General features: G+C 46.2%; 2 protein-coding genes across 2 annotated transcripts; both read left to right on the plus strand.

The window, feature by feature from the left end:
* The first annotated feature begins 1,168 nt into the window (after positions 1-1,168).
* Positions 1,169-2,286, plus strand: MC1R (melanocortin 1 receptor). The gene has a single exon (XM_072636390.1). The coding sequence runs from the start codon at positions 1,250-1,252 to the stop codon at positions 2,198-2,200; it is 951 nt and encodes a 316-aa protein (XP_072492491.1). The 5' UTR covers positions 1,169-1,249; the 3' UTR covers positions 2,201-2,286.
* Positions 2,287-8,595: 6,309 nt separating this feature from the next.
* Positions 8,596-20,482, plus strand: TUBB3 (tubulin beta 3 class III). The gene is made up of 4 exons (XM_072636391.1): positions 8,596-8,755; positions 16,590-16,698; positions 18,090-18,200; positions 18,972-20,482. Exons 1-4 carry the CDS (start codon positions 8,699-8,701, stop codon positions 20,045-20,047), a joined length of 1,353 nt encoding a protein of 450 aa, XP_072492492.1. The 5' UTR covers positions 8,596-8,698; the 3' UTR covers positions 20,048-20,482.
* The last annotated feature ends 274 nt before the right edge of the window (positions 20,483-20,756 follow it).

Raw genomic sequence — 20,756 nt, forward strand, 5'->3', positions numbered from 1 at the left:
AAATACAATTATGAAGCCCTTTCTCTCCTCCTGGGACTTAAGAGAATTAACAGAAAGGCTCCATATGAGCTTAACCTTTAGGGTTCACAGAATCTTAACGTTGAGAAGGTCTTTGGAAATTATCTCTTCCAAACTGGGACCTCAGTGCAGGAATTCCCTCTACAGTATAGCTGACAGTTGAGTCATCTAGCCTCTGCTCAAATACTTCTAGTTCTGGGAAACCTACTCTAACAAGGTAACCCAATCTAATTTATAGGCAATTCCCACTGCCTTAAAAATCTTAATTTTAAACTGAAGCCAATCTTCCTGTAATAATTCAGTGTTCCTAGTTTGGACCTCCCAGGCACTGCTTCTTTGGGTTCAGAGCCCCTGGTACCAAGTGAGAGTATCCTTGGTTTTACTGTCAGCTACCTGAATCTAGCAGGCAGTACCTACAAGACATTTATGTAAGGTCTTGAACTTCCTCAGCTCTAACAAGTTTCATAACTAATCACTCTGCTGTGCTGGGCATTCCCTGCATGAGCCGCTATCATGTGGTCAATCAGCCTCCTTTGAAGGAGGGGCTCCACAGACTGTCTTTAAAGGAAGGGGGAGAGAGGCTTCATTCTTCACTGGAACATCAACTCCAATCCACTTCTTTGGACCAAGACTGAGGGCTGCGCCTGGAGTTGCCAGGGGATGCAGAAACCGAGGAGATGTGGACCTCATATCCTACTGGCTTGTTCACTTCACCCAGCTAAGGAAAAGAGATGAAAAAGCCAAGAGGAAAAAAAGAAAGAAAGAAAGAAACTTCCGTTCCTGTGGAGCAAAACAACCTGTGGGAGCAGGCAGAAGAGAAAAGTGCACAGATTGAGAATTTAGGTTTGTTCAGGCAGGAAATTTGAGACTCTCTGGGTCCTGGAGTCAAGCAGTAGAGAAAGGATGAGTAGGCAACATTGGACGTGACATGGGTTTATCGCAACCTCCATTGGGCTAATGAGATCAGTAGGATGTCTTTTGATGGGTTAGAGAAATAATGAGTATGCATTGGATTTGGTGGCTGTGATTTTTGTCTGAGACCAAAGGGGGAGGGAGGAGGAAAGAAACATTGGAGATTCCTCTGGACACTAACTGATGAGAACAATGAACTGAAACAGCAACAGGCAGCTGCTGGACCTTGAGAAAGCCCTCCAGGGTAGGAATTTGAAAATTCCAGTTCATCCATGTTGCCAGCTTCACATTCATAGCTCCCTGCTCTTAACCCGGAACTATGCCGATGCCAGGTCAACAGAAGAGATTGTTTAACTCTCTGAACTCCACTTCTCCAGATACCCTCCATCAAGTTATCCCCACCAACCAGACAGATATTCTGTGCCAGGGGTTCTTCATTCCAGATGAGTTATTCTTGACTCTGGGGCTACTGAGCCTGGTGGAGAATGTCATGGTGGTGGTGGCCATCATCAAGAACCACAACCTCCACTCACCCATGTACTATTTTGTCTGCTGCTTGGCTCTATCAGATCTTCTGGTGAGTGTCAGCAACCTGCTGGAGACCTTGGTGGTGCTACTGCTGGAGAAAGGGGTGCTGGTGATGCAGACATCTATGGTGCAACAGCTTGAAAATGTCATTGATGTGTTGATCTGTAGTTCCATGATGTCCTCAATTTCCTTCCTAGGAACCATTGCGGTGGATCGCTACATCAGTATCTTCTATGCCCTGCGCTACCACAGCATTGTCACCCCTTGTCGAGCTCAAGGAGTCCTTGCTGGCATCTGGGTGTTCAGTGCCCTCTCCGGTACCCTCTTCATCTCCTATTACAACCATGTTGTAGTCCTGCTCTGTCTCATTGGCTTCTTCTTGTCTATGTTGGGGCTCATGGTCGTCCTCTACATTCACATGTTTATCCAGTCATGCCAGCATGCCAGGAGGATTGCTCAGTTGCACAAGAGATATACCATTCACCAATTTTCAATCCTCAAGGGGGCTGTCACCCTCACAATCCTGTTGGGCATCTTCTTCCTCTGCTGGGCCCCCTTTTTTCTGCATCTCACGCTTATTGTCCTCTGTCCCAAGCATCCCACATGCAGCTGCTACTTCCAGAACTTCAACCTCTTTCTCATCCTCATCATCTGCAACTCAGTTATTGACCCTCTCATCTATGCCTTCCGCAGCCAGGAGCTCCGCAAGACACTCAAGGAGGTGATTCTGTGTTCCTGGTAAGGGGGTGGGGCGGCATTGCAAATTCCCATGCATGCAGGCATGACTCAGTGGGACAGAGGTGCAAAATGTAACCAAGGAGAGTAGCTTCTCATCTGCAGATGTTCTGGTTAGTGGGCACAACCTGTTCTATCCCATGGTGAAGAGGAATATGCATCATTAGTCAGCCTGGCATCCAACTTCTGAATTGCCTTTTTGAGAAGGATGATGAGATGGAATGTGTGTGTGTGTGTGTGTGTGTGTGTGTGTGTGTATGTATGAGAGAGAGAGAGAGAGACACTATGCACGTGTGCATTTTCAATTTTCAATTTTACTCATGTGCTTAGGTATGCACACACATGGATGCTCAGGTGTGCACATAATATACAACAGGAACAGGAGAACACTCTTCTGCATCTAATCCACTTTTCTCCTCCATTTGAGAATAAGCTTTTCAGCCCCATCCCCAAAGCCTTGAAATTCAGTTTGTTACTGATATGAGTACCTGGAGACCTGTTCCCTCCCCATCCCAGTCTGCTAAGGATACTGCATCTAGGAGGCAGGGCCAGGACACTCCAGATTGGAAAGAAGATACCTCAACAATAGCCTGGAGTCATGAAAAAGCATTTGGAGTATTCCCACCCCTCCTACCTCCCCACCCAGCTCCAAGATATTGAAGACTCATAGGACATGCAGTCATGTGGGATGCCAGTAGTAACCAGGGACAGATGACTGGGAGTACTACTATGGAAGTTCCACTCCCAACTTGGCCACTTGACTCTGACTCCCCTGCTTTTGACCATACCATCGGCTTGTAACTGACTTGACCTGGCTGGGTTAGTGACTGTTACTGAGGCTGTGTGGGAACTGTGTGACTGAGAAATGACAATAAATCTACTCTGCCTAGACTCTTATGTCTGATTGCTGGGAAGAGGGCAGGGTGGGGTGGGGAGAATTGGTGACTATGCATATATCATCCCTCTTTCATATCACTTAAGGAAAGGTGGGAGAGGGGAAAGTAAACAATTGAAAAATAGGCAGGAAGGCAAAAGCTAAGAACTGGACTGAACTTCGCAGATCTTGCCTGACTTAACCCAGAGTCAGAGTAAAAAACTTTCCTTTAGAGGAGAAGGCCCCAAAATATTGGGGAAGTTACCTTGGTTAAGCTTGGAGCCCTGTATAACCCAGGGAAGGAAAGAAATCCAAAGACTGCTCCTTACAGAATCACAGAATTTCAGAGTTGGAAGGAATCTTATAGGCAAACCTTCTCATTTGACTTATGAAGGAAACTGAGGCTCAGATGTCATACAAGTAGTAAGCCACAGATTACTCAGAGTCCTTGACTTTAAATCCAGCATTTCCTTAGTCAAGTCTCTGATTACCATCTAGAGACTAGCAGGGGAAAGAGCTTCTTTTAGATCAAGAAGCTAGAAACCGTGTTTCCACTTTGGCAAGCTCTGGTCACAGCACACCCTGTAGTTAAGCTAAGTATCAGTACCAGTCTTGAAACTCCCTAGAGGCAAAACACTAATACAGAGCAATTTTAGGTGAGGGAAACTGAATGCTACCACCCATTCATTGTGAGAGAGCGTTTACCCAGGTCAGAGGGTTTTCTCAACCTTGTTCCGGTTCAGGCAACATTATGTATTTATGTGTTATGTATACATTATGTATTTTACTTTAGTGAAATTTGAAAATCCTGGATTCTAGTCCCAGCTGCCACTAACTAGTTACATGACCTTGGACAAGTCATTTACCCTCTGTGAACCTCAGTTTCCCCATCTGCAAAATGATAGTGATCAACTAGAACTAGATGATCTCTCAGGTCCCAACCAAGACCCAGCAATCTATGATTCAGCAGCTGTATTTGTCTTCTGAATGTGGGGCCTTTTATGATCATTCTGGACACATCTCAAAGGCAAGGATACTGACAGAGGATGTACGCTCTAGTTCATTGGGTTGGATAGATCAGAGCGCTACCAGAAAGTTCATGGGAAAAACATGAAATCTGGATCTCTCCATTGCTATCTCACTTATGCTGAGGTGATCTGATGGCTCTCCAGTCCTCATCTGTAAAATGGGGAGAATAATAGCACCTGCCACGTAGAATTGTCCTGAAGATCAGCTGGGATATAATGCCCTTTGCAAACCTTAAAGCACCATAGAATTGCTATTATTTAGCATCATTATTCTCAAGTGGACTCTGAGCCCAAATCTGACCTCCCACCCCCCTCTAGGGCCTCTGCTTCCACATACCTCTTCTCCGCTTCTTTCTTCCTCACCCTTTTATGTTGCTTGCTCCTCTGCCTTCTTGAAACAAGGATGATCAATGCCTACACACATTCTATTTCCCTTATTATGAATTCAAGTTGAGTGTTTTCTTTTTTGGAGGCAATCAGGGTTAAGTGACACGCCCAGGGTCACCCAGTTAGTAAGTGTCTGAGGTCAGACTCAGGTCCTCCTGAATCCAGGGCTGGTGCTCTACCCACCTAGCTGCCCCTCAAGTTGAGTCTTACGGACAGCTCATCTGTATTCTACCTTTGTGCACAATAGACATACGATAAATACTTGTTCACTCTCCACAAGTGCCTTTTGTCTGGCTCTTCTCTCAGGATCCCAATCTTCTCCCAACTTCCCCTCCCCTTGACTGGGAGCACAAGGTCAAAGAATAAATGGGGCTGCTAACCTTAGCCCCAGACTGCTTGCTAAAGGTCCAGAGAGCTGATTCCTGGCACTGCAAGACAAGAGAATGAGTCAGGCTGCAGCCTGAGACCAGACCTCCCCCTGGAAAAGAGAGAAAGTGAGCTGCTACGTGCCCAAAGGAGAGGGAGAGCTGGCCAGGGTGGGGCTGAGCTGTGAAGCTTCCCCTTGCTTAGGTGGATTGGTGGAGATGGATAGGGAGGTGCAGCAGGCAGAAGGGTTATACTGCCTTCCAGCCTCGTGCAGCCACCCAGAGAGAACTGCTAAAAAGGGACCCTGGGAACACGGAGAGGGAGGAGGGGCTACAGGCAAATAGAAACCAACCACAAGAGGCTACATCATAAAGGAGAAGAGGAGGTGTGTGGGGGAAGGGAGAAGGGAGGGATGGAGAGAGGGTGTAGCTCAAGAACAAAAGACAAGATTTCTAGAAATTAAGAACACTAGAGCCTTTCCCAGAAGAAGGGTCTGAAGGAAACAACCCTCCCGCATGGGCTACCAACACTGGTGAGCATATACTGCAGACTCATGACCCAGATCCCACTGACCACATCAACAGATAATGCCCAGATACATGCATGAATGCCCAGTATGTATACCTAGTTGTAAAGAGATGCACTTTTGTACGAACCATATCTAAAGGCACACGTATATAGTCATATATGCATATGTTTTGTATATACATATTATATGTGTGTATATACACACATATGTAAAATATATATACACACACAGTGTGTGTGTGTATGTGTGTGTGTGTGTGCGTGTGTTTTTCTCCAGTCAGATCTGGAAAGAAAACTTCAATGCCGAATTTATAACGTACTTGATGGACCCCATCCATCCAAAGGAGGAACTTTGTTAAAAGATGATCTCACCATCAAATCATACCTCAGCATAATGCCAGGTGTAATGTTCTAACAGGGAATATGTATGTCTATACTATATACAATACAAAAAAAAGTAAGCAACTGTTGTGTGTAGGTGCTGAGGGGAAGCTGTGTGTTGTAGAAATCAGCTTGTGCAGGAGCCATGAAATTTGTATCTTTCCATTTCTATTTGAAGAGCTGCCCACCTTTGTTATTCCCCGTGACTTCCCAGAACAATTACTCAGACAATGGGGCTGTTCCAAGATGTGCTCTTAGCCCCTCCCTACAACTTAAAAATGACAAGTCACAGTTCTATGGTAAACCACTTTCCTCAGAGCCCTATGAAGAGGATTGGTCCCACCCAGGCTCAAGGGCATAGTGTGATTGGCCAACCGACATAAAACAGGTGATGTCAGTTCTAGCATTTGAACCCAGAGCTCCTGGTTGCAGGTGGGGCAGTCTTCTATCTCCAACTCCATTATGCCCAGAGAACAATACCAGTGACTCTGATCTTAAGTTACGAGGTTTGATGACTTCACTCTTTTTACACTATCAAAGTGGCTGGAGAGCCCTGGATAAGAGAGGCACTGTATGGCGGGTGCTGTGGGGATCAAAGAGATGACTCAGCTGCCACACTCCTTCAGCCCAAGTGAAGCCAGCACTGGTCCAGAAAATTGGACCACTCCAGGGAAGGGAGCCCTGCTGCCCTCTAGTGACTAGATGTCAACACTGAAAGCAAACCGGCCTCTTCTTTTAGGGCTTGGCTCAAAGGCCCTTATCCTTCCTCCTCCCCCTCCCTGCTTTTTCACTTTGATCAGTTTCCCTAGGGACTGAGCTACTGTAACATACTGTTGGGAGAAAATCAAAGTCTTTTCCTTTGGGACTCTAATGTTAATGTTAATGGGAATGTTAATGTTGATGTTCTTTGGAATGGAATTAACATGGTGACTGATGGTCAGTATACCAAGTGCAAATGTCAGGGGCAATGGTCAACATCTTTAACTGGGAAGCTAGAGAGATCAAGTGAACTACTCTGCCATAGTACAGAAGGCCAGCATGGGAGGATGGATCTCTTTATATTCTCCTCCCCATCCCAGTCCCATTGCAACACACACACACACACACACACACACACACACACACACACACACACACACACACACACACACACACACACACACCCCTCATATGCTACCATCCCAGCTGCAGGGCTTGGGACCCTGGCACAAAGCCAGATTGAGAGAGTCTAGGAGCTCCAATGACAGTGGGCAAGGAGCCCAAGGATTAGGTTGGGTTTCCAAATTCACCTTTAAGCCACAGAGAGGGGTTGAGAATGTTGTGGCTTGGCCCATATCTCTTTCACTGTCACTGAGCCTCTAAGTGTGGGCACCCAGGGAGGTTCTCTGGCCATTTTCCACCTTCTGCACCCCCAAATAAGAAATTTCCCAACAGTGTTCTGTTTCCAATTCTCCATCAATCGTGGAACCTGTGAGCCCTGTTTCCCAGCAAAACAGACCTTTAGCATTAATAGAAGCCACCCCTCCTCCTCTGGCCTCCTTTCATCCAAAGACCTTTTGACTCAATAAATATCTCTTGGGTGTTTTCTGGGGTCACTCTAGGACAGGGGTTTTTAACCCAAGGGATCTATAAATAGCTTTCAGAGCAATTGTGAATTTTAAAAAATGAATAATTATTTCAATATAGTTGGCTTCTATTTTAATCCTATGTATTTTATGCATTTTAAAGCATTATTCTGAGGCTTCCATAGGTTTCACCAGATGTCGATGCAGTATATGCCATAGTAAAAAGCTTAAGAATTCTTTCTCTAAGGCAGAGGGGACACTACTCCAGTTACACGTCCTGTTCTTCCTCTTCAGGCTTATTATACAGGAGGCAGACTAGGCTGAAGTGGGGGAGGGGAGACTAGACTAAGGGTGTGGGCTCCCTCCTTTCCATTTCCTAACAAGGGAATCTCATGCTTTAATTCCCGAGAAAAAGATTTCTTTTTCTTTCTTTCTTTTCTCTGATTTTTTCTCATTCTTTTTTTCTTTCTTTTCATTTCTATTCCTTTGCTAACCAACGACTCACGAATGGGCGAAGCAGGATGGAACGGAATTTGGTGGTGCTCCTCAAGCCCTTAGAAAAGGATGAAGATGGGGCTAGAGAAAGGGAGGGAACCAGAATCCCAGATGCTTGAGGAAGAGAAAGAGAGGAGAGAAGCTTGGAAACTTAGGGTGCAATGGAAAAGAAGCTGCTGGAGAAGGAAACAAAGAAAAGGGTACTATTCTGGAGTAACTTGGAGAGGATTGCTTCCCCATCCTTCTCCGCCCCTTCCGCCTGAAGGCTGAACTGGGTGGGGTCTGTGTGACCCCAGCTTTTGCAGATCTAGATAGTTGCCAGCAGGTGGGTGGAGAAGCTCCTATTGTCCTCGGGGAACCCTCTTTCATTGCCAGTCCGGAGACACCTCCTCCGCTTCATATGTGAAGGGTCCCCAAAACCCTGACCGAGGGAAGCCCCCCAGCCATATCTCCCTTTATTAATTCTGCCTAGATCTGCCTAGAGGGGGCCCAGCAGCCTGCATGGCATTGTGTGCTGCCAGACAAAGTAACTGCGCTGGGCAGCAGAGGTGGGAGGGTGGCTAGCTCCCTCCCTCAGGACTTAGAGGGTGGAGGTGGCGTGGCGAGGCGGGGGGTGGGGGGGAGGGAGGGATGCGCTGGTTGGTACTGATGCTGCAGGGATGTTGCAGCATTTTCCGTCGGCGGCTCGTGATTGGCTGGGGCGAGGATGAGGTCAGCTCTTGGCGGAGCTCGCTGTTGTCTGCCCAGTCGCCGGTGCAGCAGCGCGCAGCCTATAAAACCCAGCGGCCGATGAGCTCCCAGCCTTCTGCAGCCTGCAAGAACGCGTCCCACTTCCTAACCCCGGCCGTTCCCCTTGCAGCAAGCCAGCAAGACCATCGAGGATGAGGGAAATCGTCCACATCCAGGCCGGCCAGTGCGGCAACCAGATCGGAGCCAAGGTACGGACAGGGGACCGAGGCAGGACAGAGCCAGGGACCAGAGCCAGGGCTGGAATTGGGGTTGGGGCAGACTAGCGACACCTCCCCAGGCTCAGTGCGCTGGATCAGCCCACTGCGGCAGCTAGGGGGTGGGCAGCTTCTCTTGGGCTCTCCCGGCTGGAAGCGGGGGTTCCCAGCTCAGCCTTTGTACCGAGCGGTGCTTGGGGTGGGGAAGGGGGAGGGTGTATGAGCATCCACAGCTCTATTCCCAGGATGAGTCCGGGAGCGCGTTTGGAAGGGGACGAGGCATTCAAGGACTCGTGTAGCCGGTTCATTTGGGCGCAGAGATGGGGAGAAAGGGTAGGAGGTGGCTGGGGCGGGGGGGAGGCGGGAAGGGGAACGCCAGGCTACGCCGCACAGCCCGAACCACACCCCAGGACTGCGGCGCCGGGAACAAAGGGATGAGCTCAGCTTTGCACCAGGCTACCGGAACGCCTGGGTCCCCGCCCTGCCAGTGTTCCCCACCTTTCTTCTACCATTTCCCAGGAAGTCTTCCGTTCTCCCCGAGCCCTGGAGCAGGGCTCCCCCTCTTTCGAGGGCCAGTTTGCTGAAGGAGGTGGGGAGTGGGAGGTCGGGAAGGGTGCGACCCCTCAGTTTGTCAGGCCCCGTTACCTATCTCCTGGGAGCGGTCAACCGGTACACTCAGGCTGACGATGCCCCCTGTTGGGGAATCTGGAGGCTCGGCCACCTGGATCTTCCCCTGAGTTAATGGTCAGGGATTCGAACCTGGACAGCTACTGCTCCCAGGTTCCTTCCTCGAGTTCTTCTGGGGTGGGCGTTGCCCAACATCCTTCCCAGAGGAGCGGATCTATCCCGAGTTTCTTAGGTCTCTGTTCAGGAAAAAATGGGTGGGGCTGAGCTGGGCGGGGCAGTTGAATGAAGACCTTGGTATTTCCCTTTCCCATTCGGTGGCAGGACCACTTAGACTGTTCTCTTTCCTTCTCCACCACCTCTTTGTCTCCTTTTTCCAATTTCTTCGAGAGTGTCGTACCTTTAAGAAACAGTTCTTTTCTGGACGGTCTGCCCAGCAATGGCCCCAGAAAAACTCTCCCGTAGTAGCTCAGTCACCTCACAGCACCCTCCCCAGCCCCAGCCTCAGCTTTCTTTGTTCTCCTCAGGGGAGAAAGGGGTGGAGTTGTGCTATGATTCACAGGGTGACCTTGGTCTCAGGTCTGTGCTAACCCAGGCTGCTTCCAAGGGTGAGATCAAGACCTTCCCTGGAGCCCCAAACCTGATCGAATTAGGTCCTGGCCCCACCCTGAATAGGCCCAGTGGGATCCGGGGGTTCAACTCTCGGGAGATGAGGTGGGATCAGCAGAGGAAAGAAACAACCTTAAAGCTGACTCCTCCCCACAAGCCAGTCATGAGGATCTCCTGGGATGGGTCTAGTAGAAGCTGAGAGTAGGAAACAAAGCCATCATGAAGAAGGTAGGGCTGCATCAATCTAGAACAACCTGGAGAGGGGGAGAGAGATGAGAAGAAAGAAGGGAATCTAATCTCTGGTAAATTAATCTAAAACCAAAGTCTTACCAACACCCACCACCGACAGGTGGTCTCAGGGAGGGTAAGGGAAAAGCTGCAGCCTAGCTTTTCCGTTGGGACAGTTCATCTGCAGCAAAGATAACCGTCCTAAATGGGGAAGTGGTTCAATGAAAATCAGCCCATAAAGGGAAAAGGGAAATGAACTGGGATTAGGTCAAGAAGAAAACCCCAAACATTTTTGCTAAGAATGGAAAGGCAGCTGGGACAATAGATTCAGAGCCAGGGGTCCTGGCTCTGAATTCTGACTCTGCTTCTTCCTGACCTATGTGACCTTGGGCTAGTTAGTTCCCCACCTCCACCCCATCGTTGCCCACTCGGGCCTTAGTGTCCTTATCTATAAAATGAGTGGGTTGCACTAAAATGGAAGAAAATCATGGTATCATGGTGAGGAAAAAAATTAAAACCCTAGTTTGTGTTCAAGCTGAACTCAAATTTAGTTCAAATTTGAACAATGGATTCAAATCTCACCTCTGATATTTCTACCTGTGTGACCTGAGTGATATCATGAAAATGAGGGAGTTGGAGGAAATGACTTCTGAGATTCCTTCCAGCCTTAGATCTATTATCCTCTGATCTTTAAGGTGCCTTTGAATTCTCAGCTCTGTGATCCTATAAGCAGCAGTCACTGAGGAAGCCAGGCAGAGGAACAAAAAGCTAATTGATATACTGGAGGCGAGGCAGCTGCCCACGTGGCACTGACATGCAAATTGTATATGTGGGTCTTCTCTGAGGCTTCTGGTGGAGGCACCTGCTGCAGTGTCTTAGCATGAGGCAGCACTAATCATCCATCAGACCCTTCAGACACATCTGTGCCTGCTCAGAATGAAGAATAAGGGGGAGGGGGAGGAGAGGAAGGGAGAGGAAGACTGGCCCATCTCCTGCTCCATTTGGGGTAGGGGGAAGAGGAGGAAGGGCTTGGGGATGGGAGACTGAAATCAAATCAGGTTTCCTTCTGGAGTAAGGGGAGCAGCTGTGGCCAAGTCAGCAGCCACCCTGGGGCCAGAGGGTCTGTTAGCTCATTAGGCAGGTCACTGGGGGATTTGGCAGGCACAGAACACCTGCCACTGAGCAGGGTCAGGGGCTGAGGGCCAAAGGGGGAGAGAAGAAAGGGGGTAGGGTAAGTGGACACAGGACTAATTGAGGTCAATGGGACCAATGATGCTTCATCACTTCTGGGGCCCTTGGAGCAGTAGTGGTCTAAGGGACAGGGTTACAGCCTGAGATTTGGTTCCCAATGTCATGAAAAAGTGGGAAGATCTTTGGATTTGGATTCTGAGGATTCAAATCCCAGTTCTGTGACTTAGTGCCTATGTGACCTTGGGAAGTATTCCATTTCTCTGGGTCTCAGTTTTTCCATCTATAAAATTAAGATATTCAAAATTCCTTCCAGCTTTAAATCAAAAATCCTGCTTGCCATTTTGGACCAGTTGCATTGTCTATAGAAAGGAGACAGTGAGCATTCCCTTGGGAATACTATGAGAGCAAGTGATGTCTAGTCACTTCTAGTTATTTCTGAGAGAGAAATGTTTAAATTCAGAGCTTTGTGATGATTTCATTAAATGGGGCTATGTTGTAGTATTAAAGAGATTTTGAGTCACTTCTCTTCTGCCCTCATGGGTTGAGGAGACAGTGGAATCATAGAGAATTTCAGGAAAAACAAAGTATGTCACCTAAACACCTCCCCTCTCCCCCCTCAAGCCAGTGTGCTCATTCCTTACTTAGGAATGCTGAGATCAGGCCTTTGAAGGTCTTAGATGGGTGCCAAGATCTGCTTCCCACCCCTAGGGGACCTCCCTTACCTTGTGGAAGGTGCATGAGTAAGGCCCAGTGGTGGCCCTGCCTGACCCCGAGGGGAGGAAAAAGGTAAAACACACTCTTCTTTGATGCGTCACATTTGAGCTAATGCCGGTGCCTCTTGGAAAATTGGGGCAGCAGCACCCAGCATGTGACCCAGCTGCCTGGGGAGAAGAGAGCGTGCGCAGGTAAAGTAGTTCTGCAGTGGCCTGTGAGACAAAAGAGGTCTGTGGACTTTGGGGTCCAACCCAAGAACTTTGGGTTCAGAGAGTTCACCTATGGCCCCACTCCCTATCCCTGATGGTACCACCTAGTTTTGCCTGGGCTCCTGAGTTTAAGATGATATTTCTCCAGAAATTACTCCTTATTATTTATTTTCTCAGCCTCCCCAGCCAGGACTCAGCCTCTTTTTCTGGTAGAGCAAGAAACTTAAATCGTCAGGAACTTACATCCCTTAGGCATTCCATCCTCTCAACTTACGTGGGACACTCAGATTCTCTGATTTGTTCCTTTGGGCCTGGATCTTAGCCCAGATCCTTAGGGAGACTGGTGAAGGGACTCAGTGGTACTGAACTTTGAGAGGCCTTCAGAGGCAAGCTCTACCCAGAAGTTGGCAGCCAGCCAGCTCCTTAGCCCCGTAGCTCAGGTTCTCTTATCACCATAGCCTGGCCTTCAGCTTTAGTTGGTATCCTTGGACTCTTACCTGGGGTAGATCATTAGTGGAATCAAAGTCTGTCTCCTCACTCAACATATGGGCTATGGATGACAGTGGCCCCTCTTTTCCCTTTCCTCCTTCCAAGCTGTTGGGCAAGACTTCTTGCTTTGGGAAGCTCAGAGAGGAATCTTTTACACTTTCAATCAATGGGAAGGTTTTTGCTTCCTTCTTAGGATCACCAAGCAGCCCCTTCCCTTTTCACTCACAGATTCTCCTGTTCTTAGCAGCATTTTAGGATTGAGTGAATGGGTCCGACACATCTGGGTAAGGTGGTACTCCCCTACCCCAATTGGGTAGGGGGAGAGGAAAAAGAAAACTGTTTTTGGGACCTAGGTTTTACATCCCTTTACAAGAAAACTCTTCAGAAACTGTGACTAAAAGCCTGGAGTGTTCCCTAATCTTTCTGTTTGAGTACAACCTCAGGGCCCTCCAGTTCTAACCACATCATCTTGTATATTAGCTGTCTCTCTCATGTCCTTTAGTTCTAAAGACGGATCTTCCCTTAACTTAATGAACTTTCCTATAAGATCAGGAAACAAAGGTGTTGAACCTCTCTATGCTTGGTTAGGGTGAAGGGACGAGAGAAGATGGGTATGCAGAAGAAATGCAGTTAGAGTGTGTCCTTAGGCTTGTCAGAACCATGGACAGCTCCCCCCAAGGTTTTCTAGTTTCTCCTTCCTCACAACCTGCTACACAAGCTGTTTTGGAGATACTGCCTGGTACAATGATTTACACAGGGAAGCATAGCTAGCTAGATGTCCATCTAGTCCAATCCCCATTTCTGACAAATGAGGAAACTGACACCCAGGGAAGTTGTGACTTGCACAAGATTAGACAAGTTGTGAACATCAGAGGTGAGATTTGAATCTGTCTTATGACTCCAGTCAGCACTCTTTCCAATGTATTTGCTTTCATCATTAGGCACTTAATACATGTTTGCTGAATTGAATAAGACTGAACTTTAATTGACTCTTTTGTGGGATAGTAGTTCCAGAATTTCAATATCTGGATTCAACTCTTTCTCAGTATATCCAATCTAATTCTGAAACTTATCCTGGCCCCATAACTCTTGCTCATTCAACTACAAAAACTGAGTCTCCCCTCAGCTCACCTGACCTGGAGCAGGTAAATCTTAAAGCATTACACAAATGTATTAATTTTAATTATCATAATACTAGAGAGTTGGCCTCCAGGACATGAACTGAATTTTTTCAGCCATAGCAACTCATGAAGATGATTTACTAAGGAGAGATGGTATGGAATGATGGACAGAGAGCTGGCCTTGTAGTCAGGAAGCCCTGAGTTCAAGGCTTGCTAGCTGTGTGACCCTGGACAAGTCCCTTAACCTCAGTGCTCCTAGGCAACTCCCTAAAACTGTAAGAGCAGTGGCTGATCTATATTTGTAGTGTTTCCTTACCAGGGGTTCCCTACCCTGACAAAATCACATGTGTATTAATCTAAAATTGTTTCTTAAGGAACAGAGAAATGGCAACCTCTCCTTATAGAGGGAGTATCCTCACCCATAAAATTATGAATCAATGAACTATTACTATTTCATAGCTCTCCATCTACTGTATTTCCCATTAAGGTTCCTGATATCTTCCCCTCCACCTTGGGGCATGATGCTTTTTGTGGGACCCAGGAGTTAATAATTACCATACCTAGTCAAAGCCCAGAGACAACTGTCCCAGAATATTTGGTGCTAACCACAAAAAGTTCTTGGCTTTGGGACATAGCTTAGAATTCCTGCCTCTAGAATCAGAAAGAAAGTTATTCTAATCATCGACTAGGTGGTGGAGGAAGAGATGGGAAAGGAATATGGGAGGTGGCCTTTATTAAGTGCTGAGGACTATGCTAAGCACCTTACAAACATCTCATTTGAAGGAAGAGCACACCCACCTAGAGAAGGTAGGACTTAAAATACAAGTGAAGATATTTGCTCTGAAAACTCAGTTTGGCAGAGTAGTACACCAGGGAAAGAGCCCTGTATCTGGAGAAAAGGGAATAATCATTTACATATACCTATAATGTGCCAGGCACTGTGCTAAGTTTTTTACAAATGTTATTTTTGGTCCTCACAACAACCCTGAGAGGTAGATGCTAATATTAGCCTAATATTACAGTTGAGGAATCTGGAGTGAGAAGATTCAGATTCAAATTCTAGTTTTGCTACTTAATGCCTACATGACCTTGGGCAAATCATTTACTGTCTCTGGGCCTCTATTTCCTCATTTGTAAAATAAAAAAGTTGGACGCAGTAGTAATAATAATTAACATTTGTATGTTGCCTTAAGGTCTGCAAAGTACTTTACATTTGCTATCCCTATTATTGTCATCATTTTTTAAAAATAGTTCCAGCTACAGGTGTAAAAGCTAAGGCTCTGAAATGAGGAACATGTCTTAGGGGAAAGTCACATAAAAATAGGTTTGACATATATTAATGATTAGCATTGATTTTCAAAATCCCTTGCATTTTGAAGATTTAAAATATACTTTTCAAAGAATTTTTGCATGTATCATCTCATCTGATTTTCACAACAACTTTATAAGATTAAGGGCAGGGATTAAATTTTCCCTGGCTTCTTTTAAAACTCCTTCAGATCTCATCTTCTACAGGAGGTTTTTCCCAGTCTCCAGCCCCCCAGATGTTAAATTCTTACCCTGTCAGAATGCCCTCATACTCTGTATATATCTTGTTTGCACCTAGTTATTTACATGTTATCTAGCTTAATAGAATGTGAGCTCCTTAAGGGCAGGAACTGTTTTTACCCTTTCTTTGTATTTTCAGTATTTAGCACAATGTCTTGCATATATTAGGTACTTAATTTTTGATGGACTAACTGAATAATAACAATGACTTACTTTAAAATAGTGATAATAATGGTTTACATTTATATAGGCAGCTACATGGTGCAGTGGATACAGCACTAAGCCTGGAGTCAGGGAGACTTCATGAGTTCAAATCCAGCTTCAGATGCTCACTAGCTGTGCGACTCTGGGCAAGTCACTCCTGTTTGCCTCAGTTTCCTCACCTGTAAAATAAACTGGAGAAGGAAATTGGGAATCACTCCAGTATCTTTGCCAAGAAAAACCCTAAATGGTGTCATGAATGTGTCAGGCAGTATGCTTAGAATTGTTATCTTCTTTGGTCCTTACAACAACCCTGGAAGGTAGGTGCTTTTATTATTTCTATTTTATGGATGAGCGTCTGGATTTTAATTCAGGTCTTCCTAACTCCAGACCTAACACTGTATCTACTGTACCACCTGGCTCTAAAACGTATGTAGCACTTTATGATCACCAAGCATTTTGCATACATTCTTACTTGATCTTTACAAGAAACCTCTGAAGTAAATAATACAAAAATCATTCCCATTTGATACATATCCAAAGTTCCATAAGTAAATAATGGAGTTGGAACCAGGTCCTCTGACTTCAAGGCTAGTGTGCCTTTTTCTTGCAGCTTCTCACTCTGACATCTTCCTAGATGTCACTCTTCAATGCTTTTCCCACTATACCAGGTTGCCTCTCACAAATCTAAAGGAAAAGCAGGTTAAACTGAGTTCCAGAAAAGTTACATATCTTGCCTAAGGTAGTTAGTCACAGAACCTAGAATTCAGATCTCCAGATTCCTAGACTCCAGAGGTAGGTACAAAGTGTTGGATATAACATGACTTGACACTGTTGAACTACTTCCCTTTCCTTGACCATCTTTCATGTCTGTCTCTACACATCTCTCATCAGTTTTGGGAAGTGATCAGTGATGAACATGGCATAGACCCCAGTGGCAACTATGTGGGTGACTCAGACCTACAGCTAGAGAGGATCAGTGTTTACTACAATGAAGCCTCATGTAAGTATCTCTTCACCCAACATGACCTTCAGATCCTTCCTAACCTGCTGTTACCCGTGGAATGACCTAAAGATGCTTTAGCCTGGAGGCTGGAGGGTCAGTGGGACCACAGAGACTCTGGAGGTTGAGAAGGTGGTCACAATGAGATGGGAAGGACCCCTCAAGATGGGATGGAACCAAAAGGAAATGTTGATCTGGCTCTGATCTCCCAAGTCAGGAGTGACCTTCTACCCCTGGGATTCCATGTATCAATATGCTGACTTCTGTCTTGTTCACCCCTACAGGTGCAACAAATCAAATAACAAATAATATATTCTGCTTGTTTATGTGTTATATAAGGTCTCCACAAGGACAGACTTTGGCTTGAGTTAAATCTGTTTCCTTTCTTCAGCCCAGCACCTATATCAGTGCTCTGCACTACATACAGTAGGCATCTAACAAATGTTCATTGTATTGAAATTGGCAGTCATCCAATTAGCTGGATTAGGAAAAAATAGATTCAATTGGGATCAACAAAAGTGTTCCTTGGAAGAGGGCCTGTGCAGCGGGAGGTAGAGGGGTGGGGTCTAAAGGAAGAGTGAGCATTTTAGGAAGGTCCCCCTCAGTGGTTTCTCCTTTACGATATTTCAGAGCTGTGCTTACATTTTTATAATCCTAAGAGCCTATTCCAGTGGCAGCAGATCTCTGTCTAGTGGCTGAGCCATACTTTGGGAGGTCATTTCTTTTTAAATGTTTTCTTCTTTTAAAAAATATCTTTGTCTTTTAATTCTTCAATGCAACATGATTAATATGAAAATGTGTTTAATAAGAATGTATGTGTAAAATTGCATACTGTCTCAGGAAGGGAGAGGAAAGGGAGGGGAAGAAAATTTAAAACTTATGAAAGTGATTGTTGAAAACTGAAAACAAATGAATTAATAAAATTAAAAAATTTAATTCTATCAAAAAATATCCCTGTCACTTACCAGTTATTCTCCCCCCACCCCATATAACTCTCCTTTGTCTCAAAAGTACAAAAAAATAAAACAAATCAGCCATGTCTGGAGATGTATGCCTCATTCCTCACTTCTCTGCTGAAAAGCAGAAGGCATATTTCATTGTCAGTTCTCTGAATTTAAGATTAGTCACTGCACTGATCTGAAAGATATTTTCCAGTCTCTCTCCCCATCCCTCTTCCAATAGTGGATCGATTATTCCGACTCTGCCTAAGCAAGTGATGGAAGAACAGGTATAATGGGACAGACTTAGACAGAGTGAACTCTGAAGTGGAAAGGACCTCAGCAAGACAGAGCAAAAGTCTTCCAAGGGAAAGGAGGTCTAAGTGGAATTGTCACCTTTGGTCCTAGACCCACAGGGCCTTATATAATCCATCTGTTTTCTCATATCCCTAGCTCACAAGTATGTGCCCAGAGCCATCTTGGTGGACCTGGAACCTGGAACCATGGACAGTGTTCGATCTGGTGCTTTTGGACATCTCTTCAGACCGGACAACTTTATCTTTGGTATCTTTCCCTTCTACCACCCTGCCTCCTTTACACAAACTCCATATATAAAAATCTCCATAAAGAAACATAAACAGAAGTGATAACGTAGCAGAGGGTAGAAGAGAATGAGTTGTTCTGTGAACCTTGAATTTACTGATAGATGCTTTACTTTTTAAAGTGCTTTCGTATATAATTTCTAACTTGATATTTCAAATAGCTCTGTGAGGGTCAGTAGGGCAGGGTAGGTACTATCCCTGTTTTACAGATGAGAAAGCGGACATTTAGAAAGCTGAAATGTTTGCCCAAGATCACTTAGATCAACAGCTAGTAAGGAACAGAACACGAGTCTCCTCCTGATCTGACTGTGTTTCCATGTAGTACACACTGAGCTCTTTCTAGCTGCACTTTACAAAGTCGTAGAGCCATTTGGCAATGATATCCCCATGTCACAAATGGGAAAACTGAGGCAAAAATTTTTTTATTGCTTTTTCTTTTGTATCTGAAGCAGCCTGCTATAATAGAAAAGCACACTAGGCCAGGATTAAGAAGATATGAATTCAAGTCTCAGCTGCCATTTGGTAATCATGAGATCTTGGACAATTCACTAGATCTCCCTGATGCTCTATAAATCAGACAGTATAAGTTTCCCTGCTTGCCTCATGGGGTTGCTGAAAGAATGGATTTGAAAGCTCCTTATCCATTATAAATGCCAGTACTAATGTAGACTACTGAACCCCACCGTTGATTTTCACCCCCTTCAGCTATTTTATTCTCTTTTCTTTCTCACAGGTCAGAGTGGTGCAGGGAACAACTGGGCCAAGGGTCACTACACTGAGGGGGCCGAACTGGTGGATTCAGTGCTAGATGTGGTGAGGAAAGAATGTGAGAACTGTGACTGTCTCCAGGGCTTTCAGCTCACTCATTCTCTGGGTGGGGGCACTGGCTCCGGTATGGGCACCCTTCTCATCAGCAAGGTACGAGAGGAGTACCCTGACCGAATCATGAACACTTTCAGCGTGGTGCCCTCCCCTAAAGTGTCTGATACAGTGGTGGAACCCTACAATGCAACCTTGTCCATCCACCAGCTGGTGGAGAACACAGATGAGACCTATTGCATCGACAATGAAGCCCTTTACGACATCTGCTTCCGCACCCTCAAGCTAGCCACCCCCACCTATGGTGACCTCAATCACCTGGTCTCTGCCACCATGAGTGGTGTGACCACTTCCTTGCGTTTCCCTGGCCAGCTCAATGCCGACCTCCGGAAACTGGCTGTCAACATGGTTCCCTTCCCCCGCCTACATTTCTTCATGCCTGGCTTTGCCCCCCTCACAGCCCGTGGCAGCCAGCAATACCGAGCCCTGACAGTTCCTGAGCTCACCCAACAGATGTTTGATGCCAAGAATATGATGGCAGCCTGCGACCCTCGCCATGGGCGTTACCTGACAGTGGCTACTGTCTTCCGTGGCCGCATGTCTATGAAGGAAGTAGATGAGCAGATGTTGGCCATCCAGAGCAAGAACAGCAGCTACTTTGTGGAATGGATCCCCAACAATGTGAAGGTGGCTGTCTGTGACATCCCACCCCGTGGTCTGAAGATGTCTTCTACTTTCATTGGCAATAGCACAGCCATCCAGGAGCTCTTCAAGCGCATCTCTGAGCAGTTCACCGCCATGTTCCGTCGCAAGGCCTTCCTTCACTGGTACACCGGGGAGGGAATGGATGAGATGGAGTTCACAGAAGCTGAGAGCAACATGAATGACTTGGTGTCTGAGTACCAGCAGTACCAGGATGCCACAGCAGAAGAGGAAGGGGAGATGTATGAGGATGATGAGGAAGAATCAGAGGCCCAGGGGGCCAAGTGAAGCCACTAGGGGTCCGGCAGGAGGCACGGAGTGAGCAGGACCCAGGAAGAAGCCTGTGGTTGGCTGGGGTTGAGACAGAGAGTCTCCCTTACCAGGGCAAGTTTTTTCCAGATCATTCAGTCATCTGACAGAGTCCGCCATCTTTGCTTCCAGTTAGCTGAGAGCTAGATACCTGGCTTATAGTTGCCTCACATTAAAGGTTCCCAAACTTCAATCATTCAGTATTTAATAATATCCCCCTTCCTGCCTTCCAGCCCTGATGTCCCCCTTATGATGTGTTAGCTCAAGTTCTGTACCCTTTCTACCCTGGACCCTTTTCCTCCTGCATTTTTTAACATATATTTTCCATAGTCCTAATGTTCTTTTTTTTACTGATTTGTGTTGATTTTTATTTTTTGGAATACTCAATAAATTTATTGCTGTCTGATACCCTCATCCTGGATTGGCCAACTCCTTATTTGGGGCAGGAAGTAAATGATTGAGGGGAGGGTGGCTGGGAGCCACAGTGAAAGACCTATTAATTGGGTGGAACTCCAGAGACTGTGTCTCTGAGGAGTGATAATAACTCCGAGCTACTTCTAGCTTTCATGGAAAGAAATGTCCATGGAGGAAACCCTTTGGTACCAAAGTCAATGTTATTCTTCACCTTAGAAACCATGGCTTGTGTTATCTGTAGAGAAGAGGAGGCTTGTCCTCTTCTCCTTGGACC

Source organism: Notamacropus eugenii, chromosome 1, assembly GCF_028372415.1.
Source record: "Notamacropus eugenii isolate mMacEug1 chromosome 1, mMacEug1.pri_v2, whole genome shotgun sequence".
Classification (NCBI taxonomy): domain Eukaryota; kingdom Metazoa; phylum Chordata; class Mammalia; order Diprotodontia; family Macropodidae; genus Notamacropus; species Notamacropus eugenii.